This window comes from Cheilinus undulatus, linkage group 10, assembly GCF_018320785.1.
Source record: "Cheilinus undulatus linkage group 10, ASM1832078v1, whole genome shotgun sequence".
NCBI lineage: Eukaryota > Metazoa > Chordata > Actinopteri > Labriformes > Labridae > Cheilinus > Cheilinus undulatus.
This window is the reverse complement of record NC_054874.1, coordinates 1,240,871-1,261,585: the sequence shown is the minus strand read 5'-3', so window position 1 is coordinate 1,261,585 and position 20,715 is coordinate 1,240,871. Positions and strand designations below refer to the sequence as shown.

Genomic DNA, 20,715 nt, shown 5'->3' with positions numbered 1-20,715 from the left:
CAGAGCTGAAGGTGGAAGAACTCAGTGCCAAGCTGGTTTTAGCCGAGGAGGACAGTAAAACCCACTGGGAGCAGGTTGAGGACCTAACGGCTGAGCTCGATAAAATGGAGCACTCCTACAGACACATGGAAGAAAAGTTTAGGAAAGAGGCCGCCATGTGTCAGGAGGAGAAGAGGCTGAGAATCGAGCTCAACAAAAGGGTGACAACCCTCCAGAATGAGTTAGACCAGCAGAGGAAGCATTCAGAGCTGCTGGTTAGAAAAGAGCAAGAAACCAGGCACGAGCTGGAGAAACTCAGGGAGAGGTACAGCAGGATCTACGAGAGGGATGAGATGATGTTTCAGACCGAGGCTGAAAAGAGGGCTCAGGCTGAAACACCACCAGAACCCAAGCTCGAGATTCAATGTGGGAGGGGACGAAGAAGAAGAGACAAAAAGAAAACGTCACACTCCTAGTTCATCTCAGCTCCTACTCCGGATCAAGAACTGGAGACAGAAGAGGGCCATCAGGACCAAGATGAAGGAGGAACTCAAGATTTGGAAGAAAGGAGACAAAATTTGAATTTGGAAAGACCTCCCTGCTGCCATGATCTGACTGGTTTGGCACAGAAGACAAAAAATGAGCCTCAGTTCAACTAAAATTAAAACTCAAGTAGCATCAACTAGAAAAGCACTCGGAGAGCGCAGACCTCCGCCATTAGCCCTATACAGAAGTACAGAATCCTTTCAAAAATTCCTGGATCCAGACGGTGATCTGGATCACTCCCAAAATCTAATCAGTTCTTCCTGATGCCATTTCTGACATTTCCTGAAAATTTCATCAAAATCCATCCACAACTTTTTGAGTTATGTTGCTAACAAACAAACGAATAAACCCTGCCGATCACATGACCTCCTTGGTGGAGGTAATAATAGGGCTGCATGGTGGAGCAAGGTTAGTGCTGCCACCTCACAGAAAGGTTCCTGGTTTGAATCCCTGGTTCAGACGGGGCCTTCCTGTGTGGAGACTGCATGCCCTCCTCGTTTAGCTGGGTTTTCTCCAGGTGCTCTGGTTTCTCCCATTATTGTGTCTTTATGTCTGTCCTGGGATAAACTGACAACCAGTCCAGGGTGAACCTCCATGTAGAGGAAGGTAAACTCCGGATTGGCTTCGGTCTGAACAGGACAGGCAGTGAAGGGACAAATAATAACAAAACCAAAAACAATTAAAATTTAAAGCTAAAATTTTAGATGCATGAGTGGGTTATATTTTCTTTCTTCACTACTGTTGCATTTTAGCCATGTCATACTTCCAGTGTTCCTCAGAAACAGGCTTTTCTCATTACAATATTTAACTTCACCGCAAAGAATATTAAGAAACTGTTTTATATCATTTATATTGAATAAGTGGATCAAAATGATCAGTTTTTGTTCGGCTGGCCAACTAAGGGGGGTCCTGTGTAATTTTCTTTTTGGAGGCCCAAAATCCCTAGCTACGCCCCTGCTCCTGAGTGTTCAGGGTTCATCAGCTTGAAACATGGAAATCTAAACCAGTGTTACTCAACCCCTGCTCCTTGAAAAATGCCTTTGAAAGAGCCACAATCTGAGTGGTGAAAAGTGGCGAAAATGGGTATAAGTGGCAATATTAAGTTATAGTGACAAAATGGTCAAAAAGCAGCAAAAATGGTTGAGAAGTGGCAAAATAGGTATAAAATGGCAAAAATGGGGAGAAAAAGTGGCAACAAATGAGTTACAGGTGTCAAAAATGGTAGAAAAATGGTAAACAGATGGCAAAAAATGGCTGAAAAGAGGTAAAATAGGTATAAAATGGCAAAAATGGGGGAGAAAGTGGCAAGAAGTTAGTTACAGGTGTCTATTAAAAAAGCACTTGGAGAGTGCAGATTTCTGCCATTAGCCCTATCTCCCAATAGTGAAGAATCCTTTAAAAACATTCCTGGATCTGTCCCCATGTGCCCCCCACCACAGCATTCGCCAATTACTCCCTCCCTGGTGGGGTGGAAACATAGTGAGACAAAGCATTGGCTTCGCTATGTGTGGACTGTCATGGTGCGTCTTTCAAACTCTATAAACTCCAAAACTTTAAATAGAAACACACTCAAAATGCTGCTGGGAATGAAGTTACTCATGTCCGCCATCTCCTGGTGTAAAGTGGTAACAGCGCCATTAGCCCTATCTCCCAATAGTAAAGAATCCTTTAAAAAATTCCTGGATCCAGACAGTGATCCGGATCAGTCCCAAAATCGATTCAGTCCTTCCTTATGCCATTTCTGACATTTCCTGAAAATTTCCTGAAAATCTGTCCACAACTTTTTGAGTTATGTTGCTAACAAACAAACAAACAAACAAACAAACAAACAAACCCACCTGATCACATAACCTCCTTGGCGGAGGTAATAAAGACTAAAAATAAATCTAAATTCTAAATGCCGTAGCTCCCAAAATTAACACTGCTTATGAGGTTCCATCAATATTCAACAGAGTCCTCAATATAAAAGTAGACTGAGCTGTTCTGTCCTTGTATTATTGTTGTTATTTAGAATGAGAGCCCCCTGGTGGCAGAATTTTACATACTGTGCGTTAAAATAACAGAGAGAGAGAGCGAGAGAAAAAGGCTTCAGAAAAAGAGAGAAAATATTTTGGCAGGAACATTTGAGTATCATCAGGTGTTAAAAAAATAACAAAGCAGATGAAACAAGTTCAGCTGCAATTCTAAGTACCAACAGGTGTAAAAAAAATGTTTTTTTTTTTATTATTAAAAAATGGCAAACAGAAAAAATAATCGGCAATTCTGGGCAACATAAAGTGTACAAAAAAAAAAAAAAAAATCAAAAACAACAACAAAAAACAACACGGCACAACAGAAGACTCCGACAGCCAGGGGGAGCAAATGAAAATTAGAAAAATGGACCATTTCTTTTCAGAAGAGTGTAATTTGTGATTCCTAGATAGCGACGTCACTGACTCAGAAAAACAGAACAAAATTTTATTTTTCATGTGAATGCGACACGCCTCAGTATGACACTGTAAAACTCCTCTGTTGTTGTTTTTCCAATACAAAGACATTCAGTTTACTTCCATACAAGACAATTAAAAACAACAAAGTTATCATTTAAGAATAATAAATAAATAAACTCCAGCTCAATTCACGTAAATAATCAAACACTTTCATTGTTTCTATTTTAACTCCTGTACAACTTACCCAGAGTTTATCTCCACCTCTCTAAGACCCGGTCAGCTGAGCACAGCTCTTTTCTTTATAGAGTCTAAAATAACAGGTAACCACTGTCACCGGGTAAATTTCTAATCAATAAGGCATCTCTTTAGCAGCAAGTAGGAAAAATGACACAAATCGACTGCAAAAAAGAGCAATGTATTTTTACAACACATACAAAAGAAACAAACCAAACCAATCAACAAAAACCCATAGAAAACAGGAATGCAACACATTTACATCATTAATTCTAAAATGTAGATAAAACATGAATTGGTTATGATTTCATATGATTAATGTTAAAAGAAGCCATATAACACATCTTTGTATCATTTTGGGAAGGACATGAGACTTTATTTTTCTGTCTTTATGCTTGTCCTGTTTTTTCTTTCTGTCTTTCTGTTATTAAAGCCATAAATAATTTTTCACAGGTATAAAGTTGAAGGATTTGCAGACAAGTAATGGGACATGACCCCCATGAGATAACTGATGGGTTAGCAGGTATTTATGTGTTCATGTGCCCAAAGGTTTCTCTTCAATATTATGAAATAAAACTGGGCCATTCTGGTGTTTTACATGCATCCAAACCTTGCTGCTTTTTTTTCTGCTGCTAAAGAACAGATGAAACTGGGGAAGTTAAACTCTAATAACCAAACCAGATAAAGCAGCATGGATTCCTCCTAAACTTGCACAATGTTCAGAATTCTAAATGACATGGACTCAGTAGTTCATAGCAGAACTAGGATATTACTGGGGACTGTAATGGGATTTTGCCTCCTTTGTCTCACCTCTTTTCCCCCAACACCCCCCACTGTCCTCTTTCTATGGAGCCTATCCTCTCACAGACATGGGGAAACGATAGGGCTAGGAAGGATGAAGCAACAAAAGGTGACTATGCTCATTCCTGAACAGGTGTTAAACCTGGAGCCCATGACTGAATCAAAAGATCCTTTTGTATTTTAAATTGTGATGTCCAGACCGCCTGGAAACAAAGCCCTGTGCTGGTGTGGATTCCTCCCAGGCAGAGGGGTGTCAAGCATAGCTTTGGGGGCGGGAATGTTCCTCAATCTTTAATGTTCTAATGTTCTGGGTCTTTTCGGCATACTGACCGCTCGTCTGTGTGCCGATCGACCTTCTTGCAAGAAATAAAAACTTTTTTGTCGGCCGGCAGGCATCTCTATTTCATTTCTCATCAGCAGCATAGAAAAATTGCCACAACAGGACCAATAAAGTATTATCGAAGTTCATCAGACTTTCAGCTTGTGGGGACCATCCAGACCCCCAGGATATGTGCTGGGTATTCCCGTCAGTTCAATGTAGTGGTCAAACATGCAGCTACAACTTCTCATGTAACGCACACTGGCTGTTTGAAGGCCTTTCCTCCATCGGTCTACTTACAAATGTGACATCTGTTAGTCAGCTATTGCCTTTAATGAGCAGCATCAACCTCCCACTATGATTAGCCCTTGTATAAATTATGATGTCTTGAATATCAGTTAATTTCAATCATGTCCTTATTATTAAGTCGTTAAGTCCCTGCAAAGTGAAATTCAACATTTGTCACTAGATACACTATAGTGCCAAAAGTATTCACTCACCCATCCAAATAGTTGAAATCAGGTGTTCAGTCACTTCCATGGCCACAGGTGTATAAAATCATCACCTAGACATGCAGACTGTTTCTACAAACATTAGTGAAAGAATGGCTCGCTCTCAGGAGCTCAGTGAATTCCAGCGTGGTACTGTGATAGGATGCCACCTGTGCAACAAGTCCATTGGTAAAATTTCCTGGCTCCTAAATATTCCACAGTCAACTGTCAGTGGTATTAGAACAAAGTGGAAGCCACTGGGAACGACAGCAACTCAGCCACCAAGTGGTAGGCCACGTAAAATGACGGAGCAGGGTCAGCGGATGTTGAGGCACATAGTGCACAAAGGCCGCCAACTTTCTGCAGAGTCAATGGCTACAGACCTCCAAACTTCATGTGGCCTTCAGATTAGCTCAAGAACAGTGGTAGAGAGCTTCATGGAATGGGTTTCCATGGTAACAGCTGCATCCAAGCCATACATCACCAAGTGCAATGCAAAGCGTGGGCTGCAGTGGTGTAAGGAACGGCGCCACTGGACTCTAGACCAGTGGAGACGCCTTCTCTCGAGTGACGAATCGTGCTACTCCACCTGGCAATCTGATGGACCAGTCTGGGTTTGGCGGTTGCCAGGAGAACGGTACTTGTCTGACTGCATTGTGCCAAGTGTAAAGTTTGGTGGAGGGGGGATTATGGTGTGGGCTTGTTTTTCAGGAGCTGGGCTTGGCCCCTTAGTTCCAGTCAAAGGAACTCTGAATGCTTCAGCATACCAAGAGATTTTGGACAATTCCATGCTCCCAACTTTGTGGGAACAGTTTGGGGATGGACCCTTCCTGTTCCAACATGACTGTGCACCAGTGCACAAAGCAAGGTCCATAAAGACATGGATGAGAGAGTTTGGTGTGGATCAACTTGACTGGCCTGCACAGAGTCCTGACCTCAACCCCACAGAACACCTTTGGGATGAATTAGAGCGGAGACTGAGAGCCTGAGAGACTGAGAGCCTTGTTGGCCTTCTCGTCCAACATCAGTGTGTGACCTCACAAATGTGCTTCTGGAAGAATGGTCAAAAATTCCCATAAACACACTCCTAAACCTTGTGGAAAGCCTTCCCAGAAGAGTTGAAGCTATTATAGCTGCAAAGGGTGGACAGACATCATATTAAACCCTATGGATTAAGAATGGGATGTCACTTTGTTTCATATGTGAGCCAAGGCAGGAGAACGAATACGTTTGGCAATATGGTGTATGTTGGAATAAGGTTGCTAAATGTGCAAACATTGAGATCTATGTGTGACTGAATGTTGGATGTACACCGTTACTGAGCAGTTCATCTCAGTCCAGCAGCATCATAATAGAGAGGTTTGTACCAAAAAACAGTAAATTTAATCCCACAGAGCCAGGCAGCTGAGCTCTGATCAGAGGTCACTGTAAGGTCAGGGGTCAGGCTAATTGCTGGAGCACTCATCCGTTTTTCACTTGAACCAGATGCAGCAGGAACAAACATGTTACCTGCTGAAGGTGTGTTTTAATCCAGATTTTTCTGTCTTTAGTCCTAGAGGATTAGAAGAAGCCGACTGTGGCTGTCTCTCTACAAGCAGAAACCGTTTAATCCCTCTGGTCTGTTAGAGTCCCACTGCTAAAGTTAGTAACGCATATGATGATAGACACTGACTGTTCCTCCCAAGTCTGTCACAATAAAAGCCTCCAATGCTAACCATCCTTGAAGACTTTTATTTTGAAGAGCAACATCAGAAAATGGAGTGTTTTTAGCAGCAGAGCAGACAGATGATTCCCCCAACCAGGTTGTGGCATTTTTTTTTTAAATCTAAAAGTACAATTTCTTATGAGTGGGTGTGGCTTCAGCTCATTCAACAGACACACCCACACCATTCTGAAGCAGATTTGACTGCCTTATTTTTATGATTTTAAAGCTTAATTTTATAAACTTAGAGATGTTTTTCATGACTTAAATTTGACCTGGTAATTCAGAACACAGTCGCCTGTCAAACAACACATCTAAAATACAGCTTTTTTAAATCACTTTACAGGGACTTTAAATGTATTAATAGGCAAATCTAGCTTTATTCAACTTTTTCTACTGATCCAAAGTCCGGTTCGTTTTGGTAGTGTGAATGCAAACAAACCGTGCCCGGGCCCACTTGGGGAGGTGGTCTCAGGCGCGATTCAAGTGGACTCTGGCACGGTTCGGATGAGATGTGAATACAACCGTGCTCGGACAGAGCGTAGTATCAACTTTATGACGTCATCGTAAAAACTAACTTTCTTTAACAGCGTGGCAGTTTGTTCACATTTTTCCTCAGTAAAGGGCGGAAATCATCAGAATCCAGTCAATAAACGGTCTGCTGTGACTCACCTTACAGATGAACACAGGTTGGAGTCAGTGAGAGGAGATTCAAAGGCAATAAAAGTCTCCTGTCACCTCAAAAACCGCTGTATCTATGCAGCGCGAGCCCATTTAATCCTCTGAGCTGCATGTAGATGTGCAGATACGAAGAGAGAAGTTTCTGGCATCTTACTGATTTTAATCATCCATGGATGCAGGACGGACTTTTTGCTGGGTCAAAACAAAAACAATCTTCTTCTTCTTTCTCCTCCTTTATGGGATTGTTAACCAGCTACGTGCATACTGCCACCTGCTGTTTCAGACCGAGTAAATACGTAAGTGCGCCCGGGCACGGTTCGATATTGCTGGTGTGAAAGCACGCCTGTGGGGGAAGGGGGAGGGGGAGGAATCGCGCCATGGCGCGGTTCGAATCAACTGGGCCTAATGTAAAAGCACCCTAAAAGGAAATGCTGGTCCACTTGTATTTTAGTTCTATGACTTAAAAGCTAGAGCAGTGGTCTGTTGCACCAGCTATGCACGGGTTCCATCTTAAGATAAAGTCCACACTAAAGGTTGTGTTACTTATTAGTGGAGTCAAACCCTCTGCTCATCTTCATCCTCAGAGTTATCCCACCTTTCAATCCCCTCACAGGAGCTAGATGTAAGATTTATGCTGTAACTCAAGTCTATACTTCATATATTGGTAGAGAATAAACTTCACTGCGAGAAAGAACTTACATTCAAACTGGGTTAGGCTTGAACTTTGCCAAAGCTGGTGCAACTCACTGCATGTAATCATATCCAACTTTATTTTGCACGTCTCTACCCATGCTTCTCACACTCCTGTCCTCTTTCAGGCTGATTCAGCTGGGATCATACATCCAGGCTAGGGCTGTGAAACCGTTCAGATATACATCCCTACAGTGGTCACAGCTCTGCAACCTCGTTCCTGTCCTCTCTGAGACTGGCAGTGATAATGATGTGGAGAGCAAACCCTCTAAGGCAGACAGACTGCTGTTACTCTGATAAACAGGACAGAATATGGACTCACTGTGGCTTACTGGCTGTCTTGCACGCACAGGCTGAATGCTTCTGTTTTTTCCCCACAAAGGGAAATGTGGATAAGCCGCTCTGCTAGAAGGCATGGAGAGAATACATTTACCTCAGGATTAGTTGCAAACAGGATGCCCTGCCAGTACAGTCCTGTAGGATCCAATAGCCCAAAAATGAATGTGAAACGATGTCTGACAACTTCATGGTCCCTTTTCAGGAAACTCTGCTGCCAAGGTCTTCATGCATAGGTCCTTTGAGTTTATCTGCAGAGCCCATGGACCCCTTTTAAGATATGTTTTCTCATTTTCTACAGTGCTGTGGAAAAGTTTTTTCCCCTTCCTGATGTCTTATTAGAGCCATCCAAACCTAATCCCCTCTTGTTAAATCATGAATTATCTCTGATTAACTATGTTTTTTTTTTGTAAAGCTGAGTTCAGTTTGAATGTCCACACCCAGACCTGATTACTGCTAGACCTGCTGGATCCAGAAACCCCTTCAATAGAACCTGTCTGACAAAGTGATGTAGTCTAAAAGATCTCTAACACATCATGGAGCCATCTAAAGAAATTAAAGAACAGATGAGAAACAAAGTCACTGATATCCATCAGTATGAAAGGGTTACAAAGACATGTCTAAGGCTTTGGGGCTCTGAGAGCCATTATCCACAAATGGGGAAAACTGTGAACAGTGGTGAACCTTCACGAGTGGCCGTCCTACCAACATGTCTCCAAGAGAACACGGACGACTCATCCAGGAGGTCCCAGAAGAACCCAGAACAACATCTAAAGACCTGCAGGCCTCACTGACTCAGTTAAGGTCAGAGTTCATGATTCAACAATCAGAAAGAGACTGGGCCAAAACCACTGCTGAGCAAAAAGAACACAAAGGCTCGTCTCGCATTTGACTAAAAAACATCCTAATGATCTCCAAGACTTCTGGGAAAATATTCCGTTGACTGACCAGACAGACCCTAACCCTCACTCCTCGACAGTTCCACCCACTTTTCCAGAACTTCCCTACTATGGCCGACTATTTGGTAAAAATGGAGGGAAAAGCCTCAACAAGGAACATTACATCATCCACTCTTGATGATGTCATCCTTGGAAGACTTTTATGTTTTTTAAAGGATGACATCATCGTCAAAGGATGACATCATCTTCAAAGGATGGCATTTCATCCTTGTCTTTCACACTCAGGCCAGTCTAGACCCTAGCTGTTATTCCAGTCTAACCAGTATCCTACAAGATTAGGTACATAGTACATCAGCATGCCCTTTAAAGGGATACTTCAACATTTTGGCAAATTCACCCATTGCCATCATTCCTATAGTCTTAGCAATAGGTTTGTTTCCTTTAGTTGTTGGTGCAAGCTGTTTCTAGATCTGGGGGACCGATATACCAGCTGCACAGCTAACGCTATGGAAGCAGACGGTATTTTTTGCTTTCCCTCATCAAACTCATGAAATACACAATCCAGCACCCCAAAACGCTCTTGTGGACAAGTTGTGACCTGCACATTCACCACGCTATAAAATAATCATGGAACACTATGAGACGGAGATGTTTTAAAGTTAAATGCAAAGCCGGAACTACACTCCAGACATGGCTGCTGCACTGTGTCACTCCGCCCAGTGGTTTACTTAAGAAATAGTTCCTAGTATTTGCTTCATGTGTCATAATGTTACATAATTATACGTTATTATTTCATAGCGTGGTGAATGTGCAGGTCACAACTTGTCCATGAGAGCATTTTGGAGTTGTTGGATTGTTTATTTGATGAGTTTGATGAGGGAAAGCAAAAAATACCGTCTGCTAACATAGCGTTAGCTGTGCAGCTGGTATATTGGCGCCCCCAGATCTAAAAACAGCTTGCATCAACAACTAAAGGAAACAAACCTATTACTAAGACTATAGGAAATAATGGCAATGGGTGAATTTGCCAGAATGTTGAAGTATCCCTTTACAAGCATAACAATGCAATAACAACAATAACAAATGGTGGAGAAAAGCTGTTAAACTAACGCAACCTTTCATCAGCAGAACATCAGACCAACAGTCAGACAATGGTGGTGGTAGTGTGATGGTCTGGACTACGACCTGGACCACCAGAACCATGAATTCTGCTCTCTAGCAGAAAATCCTGAAGGACAATGTCAGACCATCAGTTCATGACCTGAAGCTCTTGCACACTTGGGTTATGGAGCAGGACCATGATCCAAACACACCAGCAAGTCCACCTCTGAATGGACTAAAGACTAAATGAAAGTTCTGGAGTGGTGTAGTCAAAGTCTGGACTTAGATTTGACTGAGATGCTGTGTCGTGACCTTAAACAGGCCATTCATGCTGGAAAACCCTCCAATGTGGCTGAATGAGAACTATTCTGCAGAGAAGAATGGGACAACATTCCTGCACAGTGATGAGAAAGACTCACTGATAGTTATCACAAACGCTTGTTGATGTTTTTTTCACCTTAGTAAATGAAATAATCATTTAAAAACGGACTTCTGTATTTATTCAGGTTATCTTTGTCTAATTTTATAATTTTCTGTCACAAATATGCAAATAAAAAGAGAGATCAGGAAGGGGGACGTACTTCTTCACAGTGTTGTAGGTAATCATGTCACAGTGATTTTAGGTCATCTGGTTTACTCTTGAGGGGGACTATGAGAGTCTTACTAATCCTGTTAAATAGTTTAGAGTTCCACTAAAGTTTGTTTGTTGTAGATCATTCCAGGTGGTTCTGGTATTTAAAACCTAAATGACTGATCCTCTCTTAAACAAGAACTGAGCCAGCTTTAGAAGGCAGTAGATAAATGTAGGGAAATGCTGCTTTAACACGTGTAATGCTGTATTTGCCTCCACTATAGGCACGCTGAAGATTTCTTGTCCTGTATGCATAAATCAACGTAAGAAATCATAACTGTAGTCAAAAAGGCAACGCTGTTTTGGAATAGTTAATTATCAATTATATCTATTTCCTCTGTTTCCCCACATCCACACTCTCAGTCAGTCTGGTTCCCTATCCTCCTCTCCTGTAAGCAGAATGTTTTTAGTTCCAGGCCTGCGCCCTAACCCTCCTGCTGAACCCAAAAAGTTACCCAAAGAAAGACTCTAGCTCTTTCTCCATCCAGCCTTCGTCTCCTCTACTTTGACATGCACCGTCTCTCTTCCCCTCTATTTCCTCAGCAGGGACAATTACTCTTTGTTTCAGTCTCTTGTGTGAGTTGGACTTTCCCGTCCTCTCTCTCTACATCTCTGTAAAGCAGGGACTTCTGGGCTTTGAGGCGGCACGCGAGCGACATGAAGATAGAGTCGACGTTCTGGCTCTCCCGCGGGTCCTTGGCCGACGTCTCAAACAGCAGCATGTTGTGGGCGTCTGCAAACTTTAGCGCAGTGTTGGAGGGAACCTGGGGATGTACAGTTTCTTGGTTGGAAATTTAAATAACAAGGTTTATCTTTATTATCAGTGAACCTGCTTTCTGCACACTCACCTGGATCTGGTCCACAAGGTCGCACTTGTTCCCCACCAGAACTCGAGGCACTGACGCAGAGACCCGATGACCGTTACACTCCTGAAACACGGCAGATTAGACAGGACATATTAACACATTTACCTTCGCTGAATCATTCTTTAACCCATAAAAACTCACACCCATTTCTCCTCAGAGCAAAATTATAGCAGGTCATTACCCAGACTCAGTAGACCATGTACAACACATTCTGACATAAAAAAACACACCATCTCTAATGTCAAGGACAGGAAATGTCACTTATATGTCACGTTTGCTTTTGTGGTTAATCTACTATCATCTATTATTGGAAAATACACTGTCCAGTCTTGATTGCAAAGTGGCATAATTTCATCTCTTCATTCGTATTTATACAGCATAAGCCAAAATAAATTAGATTTAACAACAAAAATCACCCCCCTTTAAGTCAGGTATACACTGTGCGATTTCAAGCCGACCATACCACAGTCGTGGCAGAATGTCACCTCATACTGTACGACTGAATCGCTTACGATGCACAACCATCGCACAAGACCTGAGTGCTCACACTGTGTGACTGAAGTCGAGACGGACTGTGACAGAAACCCACGGAGTTCCCTTTTTAAAAAGTCTCACACACTCAGGGTGAAGTGTGATCAGTCTTATTCTCTCTCTCTCTCGCTTGCTCTTGCTCTCTCCATGTCTCACACACACAAACAGCATCACCTCTGTGTCAGCTGCAGGTCAGCGGGTAGGAATATTTCCTGCTGGTTTATTTCCTTTATCATAGCAGGGTGCATCAGAAAGTCATTCCAGCCGTTGTCATGGTAATTTAGGACGCTGTCTAACCGTTTACAAAGGAAAACAATCCCCCACAGTTTCTTATTCTGTCTGCTCGTGTTTCTGCTCTCACTGTGAAGTGTCTGGAGTCGTACGACCAAAATATCAAACACGCCAGAAACCCATCTGACCAGTCGGGAGCAGGTCGTCAGGTCGTAGACGGCTGTCGTACCCCCCTGTACATAGTACGACAAATGACATCGAACCGCCTGAAGTTGGCCCAACTTCAGAGTGAGTCGTGCAACTCTAAATTCTATTTTCTTAGGATTTACACACACACAAGAAAATTAAGATTTATGTTGATTATGTCAATCACTATTTTTTTTGTCAGTCCTGGGGGGGGGGGGGCTCAAGTTTTCTTAGTCTAACACCAGTTAAACTGTAACACCAATTCTTTGACATAAAGCAGGCATGTAAATTGAATCTTAAGGCTCAGAGTTTTTTGTTATGGGGATTCTGAATGGGTACAAGCTTGTAAAAAATTATGCATATGGTTTTTATTTCTTGTAAATGACTTCTTGCTGCCCACCTGCAATACCTCCATGGCCCACAAGGGGGCCGGGGCCCACACTTTGGGAAGCACTGGTCTGAAATGAAAGCAGTAGAAGCCATAGTAGAAATAACAGTATTTACGCTAACACTGAGAAGACAGAGAAGATGTGAGAAATACGAGGGAAGTGGTTGGATGGTTTTCAACTGCCGGGTCAGGACCCAGAAAGGGTCACTCAGCCCTGTTCAGTGGGTTGTGAGTATGTGCCATGGAAACACTTTTAAATCATGGCTGTTTTATCCAGTTTATTTCATACTCTTTCCTATTTTCCATCACATAAACGTGCTTGATTAAAAAAAACAGAAGGTAGTGTCTAAATCTAGTCTGGTGGGTTGTGAGGCTTGAGCACTGTTAGAAAACTTTAACCCATTTACACCAACTAAATATTCAAAGAGTTTTTTCAGTGTAAAAACTGGTCACTAACCTCGATCCACGTCTGTAGGTTGCGAAAAGAAGCCATCTTGGTGACATCGTAGACAAAAACCACGGCGTGGACATTGCGGTAGTAGTGCTCTACCATGGACTTACGAAAGCGCTCCTGACCAGCCGTGTCCCACACCTGCACCTGCAGAGATCATCCAGAAAAGACAGCTTTAGTACGAGACCGTGAATCTGTGCAGCAAGTTTAAGTTCAAACTACTGTGTTAGGATATCAGAGACCGCCTTAAACCCTGGGCAGTAAAAGGTTTGGTTCCCAGAGAAATAACGACACCCAGTCAAACAAAATCCAGACGTCCAAGTCAGCTCTGAGCATATTTGTATTAATCTCAGAAAAATAGAAGACTAAATAACTCTTATCCTGGAAACAATGAGTCAGAACAGGCCACGGCAGAGAACCACGTCAGCGTAGAAGACAGCAAAGAACATTTAGACTACAAGCTCTGAGAAAATGCTGCTTTATGACCACAGAGAAAGGTCAAGTATGATTTCTGATGGTCAGGATTAAACCTGACATTATTTCCTTCCTGTGCTCCAGGGACACGCTGACACTGGTTTAAATTCACTCACATAGTGAGGAAGCAGCTCTCCTTCATTTTGTCTTCATGCTGGAAGTCTCCATAGCCTGTATAACAGGGCTCATCAAGTACTAAATCTGAGCCAGGTTTAGTCCTGACAGCCTCTGGGGTCAGGACTGAATCTGGGCCAGGTTTAGTCCTGACAGAGCCTCTGGGGGTCAGACTTTCAAATAAAGAAAAATGTAATCAATATTTTGGCCTGATTAACATATTATTTTATTGTTATTTGAATTTTCTTTTAAAACACAGGAAATCTTTAGGCATTACCAGTGAGATCTATTCCTATTGTTTATTTTGGAGTAGACCACAATGAGACAGAGTTGGCTGGGACCCTGAAAATCCCAGAGAATGGTCCCTCCCCAGTTGTGATTTAGCACCAGTATGAACTCATGTTTGACATTTTTCGCCACTCCTAACCCATTTTTGCCTCTTTTAACCAATTTTTGCCCCTTTTTGCTATTTTATCACCCTTTAACCCACTTTCCTGCCTTTTCACTACTTTGCCATTGGCTGTTTTGGCACCATTTTGCCACTTTTAACCCATTTTTGATATGTTTTGCCCCTTTTTGCCTCTTTAACCCAATTTTTTGCCATTCTTTAACCCCTTTAAACCACTTTTCCTGCCTGTATTATCCCTTCTGAGCCACTCCTTTATCTATTTTTGCCACTTTTTTATACTTCTTTCACCATTTTTGCAATTTTTCATCTATTTTTGCCACTTTTCATTACTTTTTCACATTTTTTGCCACTTTTTAATACTTTTTTCACAATTTTTGCCACTTCTTAGTCCTTTTTCACAGTTTTTGCCACTTTTTATTACTTTTTTCCCCATTTTTGCCACTCTTAACCTTTTTTGATACTTTCTGCACCCTTGTTCCTTTCTAACCAATTTTCTTTGCCACATTTTTAGCTCTTTTCACCACTTTTCCTGCAAATTTTTGTCCCTTTGTGCCACCCCCACAACCCATTTTGACACTCATCACCCATTTTTGCCTCTCTTGAAACCCTTTTCATCACTTTATCTGGCCACTTTTGCAACATTTCTACCAGTCTTAACACATTTTTTAAAAAAGATTTACTAATAATGCTTGACAGGTACATTTCTGTAAAAACAGCTAAAATGTCAAGTCATTCTTGAACTTTTTCAATAATATTTGTTTTTGGTGTGGATTTTACAGCTGCAGAAATTTTAAGCCAAAAGAAAATGAATGTAATGATCTTCATTGGGCCAGACAGGAAGCTTTGGGGGCCTGATATGGCCCCCGGGCCACCAGTTGATGATCAGTGCTGTATAATAAGAAGCTCTTACCTGTACAGCCTCTACAGCGTATCATCAGATACTTCTATTTATAAGGATAGCCTACTCAGAATCACAGACGGATACTAAATGACCTTTAAATGAAGGAAATGTGTGCAGAAACAGTTTCATTCGTCAGATATGTGGCTGTTTGTAAGAATACTCTAGAATGATTAGCAATCAGCCCTCTCTGCACGTCTATACTTAGAGCTCTGCTCGGCTATTTTTAGTCGTCTGCAGCGACGACATTTGTTGTTGCCTGTCAGTTTGCCGCTTTCTCTCACGTGAAAGATGACTGAAGAGCAAAAGAGCAACCCAGTCCCACCTTTTCTGATGTTTTCAAGTTTTAACTACAGCCTTCTATTGTTCCATTCAAACTGTGGTTTGAATTTTTAGTTGTGCTGCAGTCGTTTAGGGAGGTCATGTGACTGCGGCCCAGCAGGGAAGTCATTGGTCTGTCAACCAAAGGTTAGAAATTTGATCCAAGCTCCTGCTACCAACATGTCAGAGTGTCCTTGGGGAAGAACTTGAACCCCACGCTGCTCCTGAGTGGGACGGACAGTTGTGTGTAAATGTGGATGTATATCACTGACTAATACTGATGGGAAGTTTACATCAGAGAGCAGACAGTAGGCTGGAAAGGAGCTCTAAAAACACAGTCCAACCAGCAAGAATGAAAAGTTAGGGATCATCCAGTAGAAGTGGGATGTAGATGTGAGAGTGCTGGGACAGAGTTTGTGAAATACAGTTAGAGATGACAGAAAATGTAGCTAAAAGCAGCCAGTGGTTGAGGAGGAACAGGTTCTCTGTAGATGACGTCACGCAGCAGCAAAGAACTCCTGCTGGGGGGCGAGCAGTGATTTCTGCATGGAGACAGAAAAAGGCCGTGTTTAGAGCTGTTTATGCCAAGAGTTTAAAGTATGAAAATAAAACATTCTTCCGTCATAAGCTTCTTCTGTGTCCCAAATGTAGTGAAATATTCACACGAAAACAGTTTTTATAAAGTGAGAGAGAAACGGCAGCAGGCAGGAATTAAAAAAGGATCTGTCTAACGCCTGAGTCCTGAATGTTGACCTGTTTCCACAAAGTGGTTCGGTTTGGTCCAGTCCAGTTCAGTCCTGGTCTAACTCATTAAACTCTGATCTTACCCGTGTTCTGTCAGCTGATGTCCGTCCAGTCTCTCTTGTTGTGACAGAAAATCTGTCTCCTTTTAGAGATCCAGATCATGTGGCTCAGCTCAGTAGAGCTCTCTTCATCTGGTACCAGTTTGGCTTTTTAAATGTGGACTAAATAAACCATACACTATGCAAAGTATAAGCAGTTGGATGCCATGGTCCCTTCGATGGACGGCGAGAAGGCATTCGACCGTGAAGTTACTTTACACTTCTCCTAAAGCAGTGGTCTTGTCTAATGGAATAACAGGATAAAGGATGGAGAACAGGAAACTGGCATGTAAGCTATAGCTACCACGGCATTTTCAGTATATCTAGTTTTGTTCGTATGTTTTGTTTTGAGCTCAGAGGCTAACTGAGCCTCTTTAGCATGTAAAAAATCCTCATTTAGTCTCAAACATGCTTTTAATGTAAACAGTGATCCACTATCGACAGAATAAACCTTGTGGAGTGAGAGTAATGATGAGCTGTCCACAGTTTCCTCTCCTCCATTCTTTGTCCTTATTTAATCCACATTCAAAGAACAAACCACGCTGGTACCAAATGAAGAGAGCTGTACTGAGCTGAGCCACATGATCAGAGTTTAATGAGCTAAAACATGACAGAACTGGACCGAACCAAACTGGACCACTTTGTGGAAGCGTACCCTACATGAGCGTCCAGGTTGAGGCTTTTTTAATTCCTGCTTGCTGCAGTTTCTCTGAGACTTTTTAAAAAAACGTTTTGATTTTTCGGCAGGTACTTTCATCACCTGGAGGACACAAAAGAAGCTTCAGAATAAAGAATATTTTTTTATTTTCACACTTTGAATGCTTAGCATCGTCGTAAACAGCTGTAAACACGGCCTTTTGGTAGAGTTTTTCTGTGCAGAGATCCCTTCTTGCCCCCAAAAAGGAAGAGCTCTGATGCTCCAGAAATTTACGTTAACTCGTATTTTGGATATGTGGATTAACCCTTAGTTATCCCTTTAAACAACTACACACATACATCCTTAGGGGACATTTTCTGCACCTACTTTAAATGCTAAAATTCATGATTTATATTATTTTTAAAAACTTTTTTTTTCTGTTATTACTACCAGCTCTGATCATGACATAGCAAATCTCTGGTCAATGTCACAATATTGTGTTTTTAACCCTTTAAATGCCAGTTTGTTCACTTTTCAAGTCAGCAGAATGACATATTCTCCATATCAAAAATGCCAAGTGGATTTTAAAAAAAAATGATCAAAGATGGTCATTAGTCATCAATTACCACTTTCACTTCTTAACCAAATAAGCTTAAGATGATGCACTTTAACTAGAAAGGATTTTGTATTATTTTGGAGAGCCTTCAAAAGCACTTTAGCACTTTTAGAGTATTATTTTAGAATGGATGTCGTCTAGAGCACTTTATCATGACCCTTGTATTGTGAACCATTGTTGTTGTTTTTTTGTCTCTTGGACACTGTGCTCCTGTCTGCACAACAAATTTAGTTAAACAGTCTCATTTAAAACAATATATAATACAGGAATGATCACTTTTTAAATTAAGATATTAAGGGGGTGAAATTCTACATACTGGATCTTTAAAGGGCCACTAAAAATGACCTTGGGGGCCTCATCTGGCCCTAGACATGTGGCACTCCTGGCTCTGCCCCTGTTTGTGGGTTCCTGCTAGAACTCTGGGTAACAAAGGGCGCCCCCTGCTGTCCCTTTTGGGGCCCCAGCAGACTCCTTTGTAAAACCCAGGGTCTTGTAGTCAGTCTGCACCAGTCTGTCCCTGCAGAAAGTTGATTTGTAATAGAACTCAGCTGAGAGACTTTTTGTTATTGAGTAATAAATCTTCACCATCAGTCTCCATGCAGCATTAACCAACAGTTAGCTAAATTATCAGTTCTATTTTTAGGCATATTTGGAGCTTATTTTTACAATAGTGGCTGGTAAAGGCCTGTGCTATCAGGATAAACAGGGGACAGGTGCATCAGACAGTACAATGAGAGTAGCAACACAACCAGCAGGTTACACTTTATCTCACCTACAAACACTGACTACCAACGATAAGAGGAGATATATAATACAGGAGCCAATCAGAGGATTGATCATCTTCCTCATGTGTCATGGTTCTCTGCCTACAGGCCTAAGACAATATTAAAGCTGCTCTATTTAACCTGTTTCACTTCAACATCAGAATAAGATGGCTACAGTTTTAACACAGATATATCCCACAGAGAGAATAGGCCCTGTGTGATGGACTGGCTTTGAGCTGCAGCTGTAAAACAAGAAGAAAGAAGGAGAGGAGAGGGGGAGGAGGAAATGGGTGAGGAAATAGCAGTCCTTCTTTCTATGTCTTTACCTTGATTGTCTCCCCTTCTATCTCCACCGCCTTCTCCCTGAAATCCACGCCGATGGTGGCCTCCGTCTTGTCGGGAAAGCTCCCTCCGGTGAAGCGGAAGGTGAGGCAGGTCTTCCCCACATTGGAGTCCCCGATGACGATGATCTTAAAGATCCGTGTCTGGATGCTCAGCTCCAGGGAGGAGCTGCTCAGATCCACCGAGGATGTGAGGCTCTGGGCGGCATCGTTCGTGATGCTGGCTCGGCCCCGGCTGGCTCGTTGTAAGTCCATGGAGGATGTCAGGATGGTGACATTGTCGTCCTCTCGGTTTCTCCGTGGGTTTCCTTTGCTGCTCCCTCCTCCTCCTCCGCCGCTGCCCGGAGCTCGGGTCTCCTCCTCCGGGGAATCGTTGGTCATTGTGCCGGAGAAGGGGCTGCTCAGTTCGGCTTGTGAAGAGGAGAGGGTGGGCGGTGGAAGTATAATTAAAGAGGGAGGAAGGAGGAGAGAGGGAGGAGGAGACCGGGGACGGAACAATACCAGCGATGCCTTCAGCTCAGTGTGGTCTTAAAGGGAAAAGCGGAGTGAACAGAAGAGAAGGAGTTAGCCTGGGTACGGATTAACACAGTTAGCCTGGGTCTAGTTTAACACAGTTAGCCTGGGTACGGATTAACACAGTTAGCCTGGGTATAGTTTAACACAGTTAGCCTGGGTACGGATTAACACAGTTAGCCTGGGTATAGTTTAACACAGTTAGCCTGGGTACGGATTAACACAGTTAGCCTGGGTCTAGTTTAACACAGTTAGCCTGGGTACGGATTAACACAGTTAGCCTGGGTCTAGTTTAACACAGTTAGCCTGGGTCTAGTTTAACACAGTTAGCCTGGGTCTATTTTAACACAGTTAGCCTGGGTATAGTTTAACACAGTTAGCCTGGGTACGGATTAACACAGTTAGCCTGGGTATAGTTTAACACAGTTAGCCTGGGTACGGATTAACACAGTTAGCCTGGGTATAGTTTAACACAGTTAGCCTGGGTACGGATTAACACAGTTAGCCTGGGTCTAGTTTAACACAGTTAGCCTGGGTACGGATTAACACAGTTAGCCTGGGTCTAGTTTAACACAGTTAGCCTGGGTCTAGTTTAACACAGTTAGCCTGGGTCTATTTTAACACAGTTAGCCTGGGTATAGTTTAACACAGTTAGCCTGGGTATAGTTAAATACAGTTAGACTGGGTCTAGTTTAACACAGTTAGCCTGGGTCTAGTTTAACACAGTTAGACTGGGTATAGTTTAACACAGTTAGCCTGGGTATAGTTTAACACAGTTAGCCTGGGTATAGTTAAATACAGTTAGACTGGGTCTAGTTTAACACAGTTAGCCTGGGTCTAGTTTAACACAGTTAGCCTGGGTACGGATTAACACAGTTAGCCTGGGTACGGATTAACACAGTTAGCCTGGGTATAGTTTAACACAGTTAGCCTGGGTACGGATTAACACAGTTAGCCTGGGTATAGTTTAACACAGTTAGCCTAGGTATGGATTAACACAGTTAGCCTGGGTACGGATTAACACAGTTAGCCTGGGTACGGATTAACACAGTTAGCCTGGGTATAGTTTAACACAGTTAGCCTGGGTACGGATTAACACAGTTAGCCTGGGTATAGTTTAACACAGTTAGCCTAGGTACGGATTAACACAGTTAGCCTGGGTACGGATTAACACAGTTAGCCTGGGTCTAGTTTAACACAGTTAGCCTGGGTACGGATTAACACAGTTAGCCTGGGTCTAGTTTAACACAGTTAGCCTGGGTACGGATTAACACAGTTAGCCTGGGTATAGTTT

The 20,715-nt window shown here is 42.4% G+C and overlaps 1 protein-coding gene across 1 annotated transcript; it reads right to left on the bottom strand.

Annotated features, from left to right (window-relative positions):
- Positions 1 to 10,679: 10,679 nt before the first annotated feature.
- rab33a (RAB33A, member RAS oncogene family) lies at positions 10,680 to 19,307 on the bottom strand. The gene is made up of 4 exons (XM_041797846.1): positions 18,894 to 19,307; positions 13,499 to 13,639; positions 11,688 to 11,768; positions 10,680 to 11,603 (listed from the first exon to the last, which is right to left on the bottom strand). Exons 1-4 carry the CDS (start codon positions 19,287 to 19,289, stop codon positions 11,379 to 11,381), a joined length of 843 nt encoding a protein of 280 aa, XP_041653780.1. The 5' UTR covers positions 19,290 to 19,307; the 3' UTR covers positions 10,680 to 11,378.
- Positions 19,308 to 20,715: the final 1,408 nt, after the last annotated feature.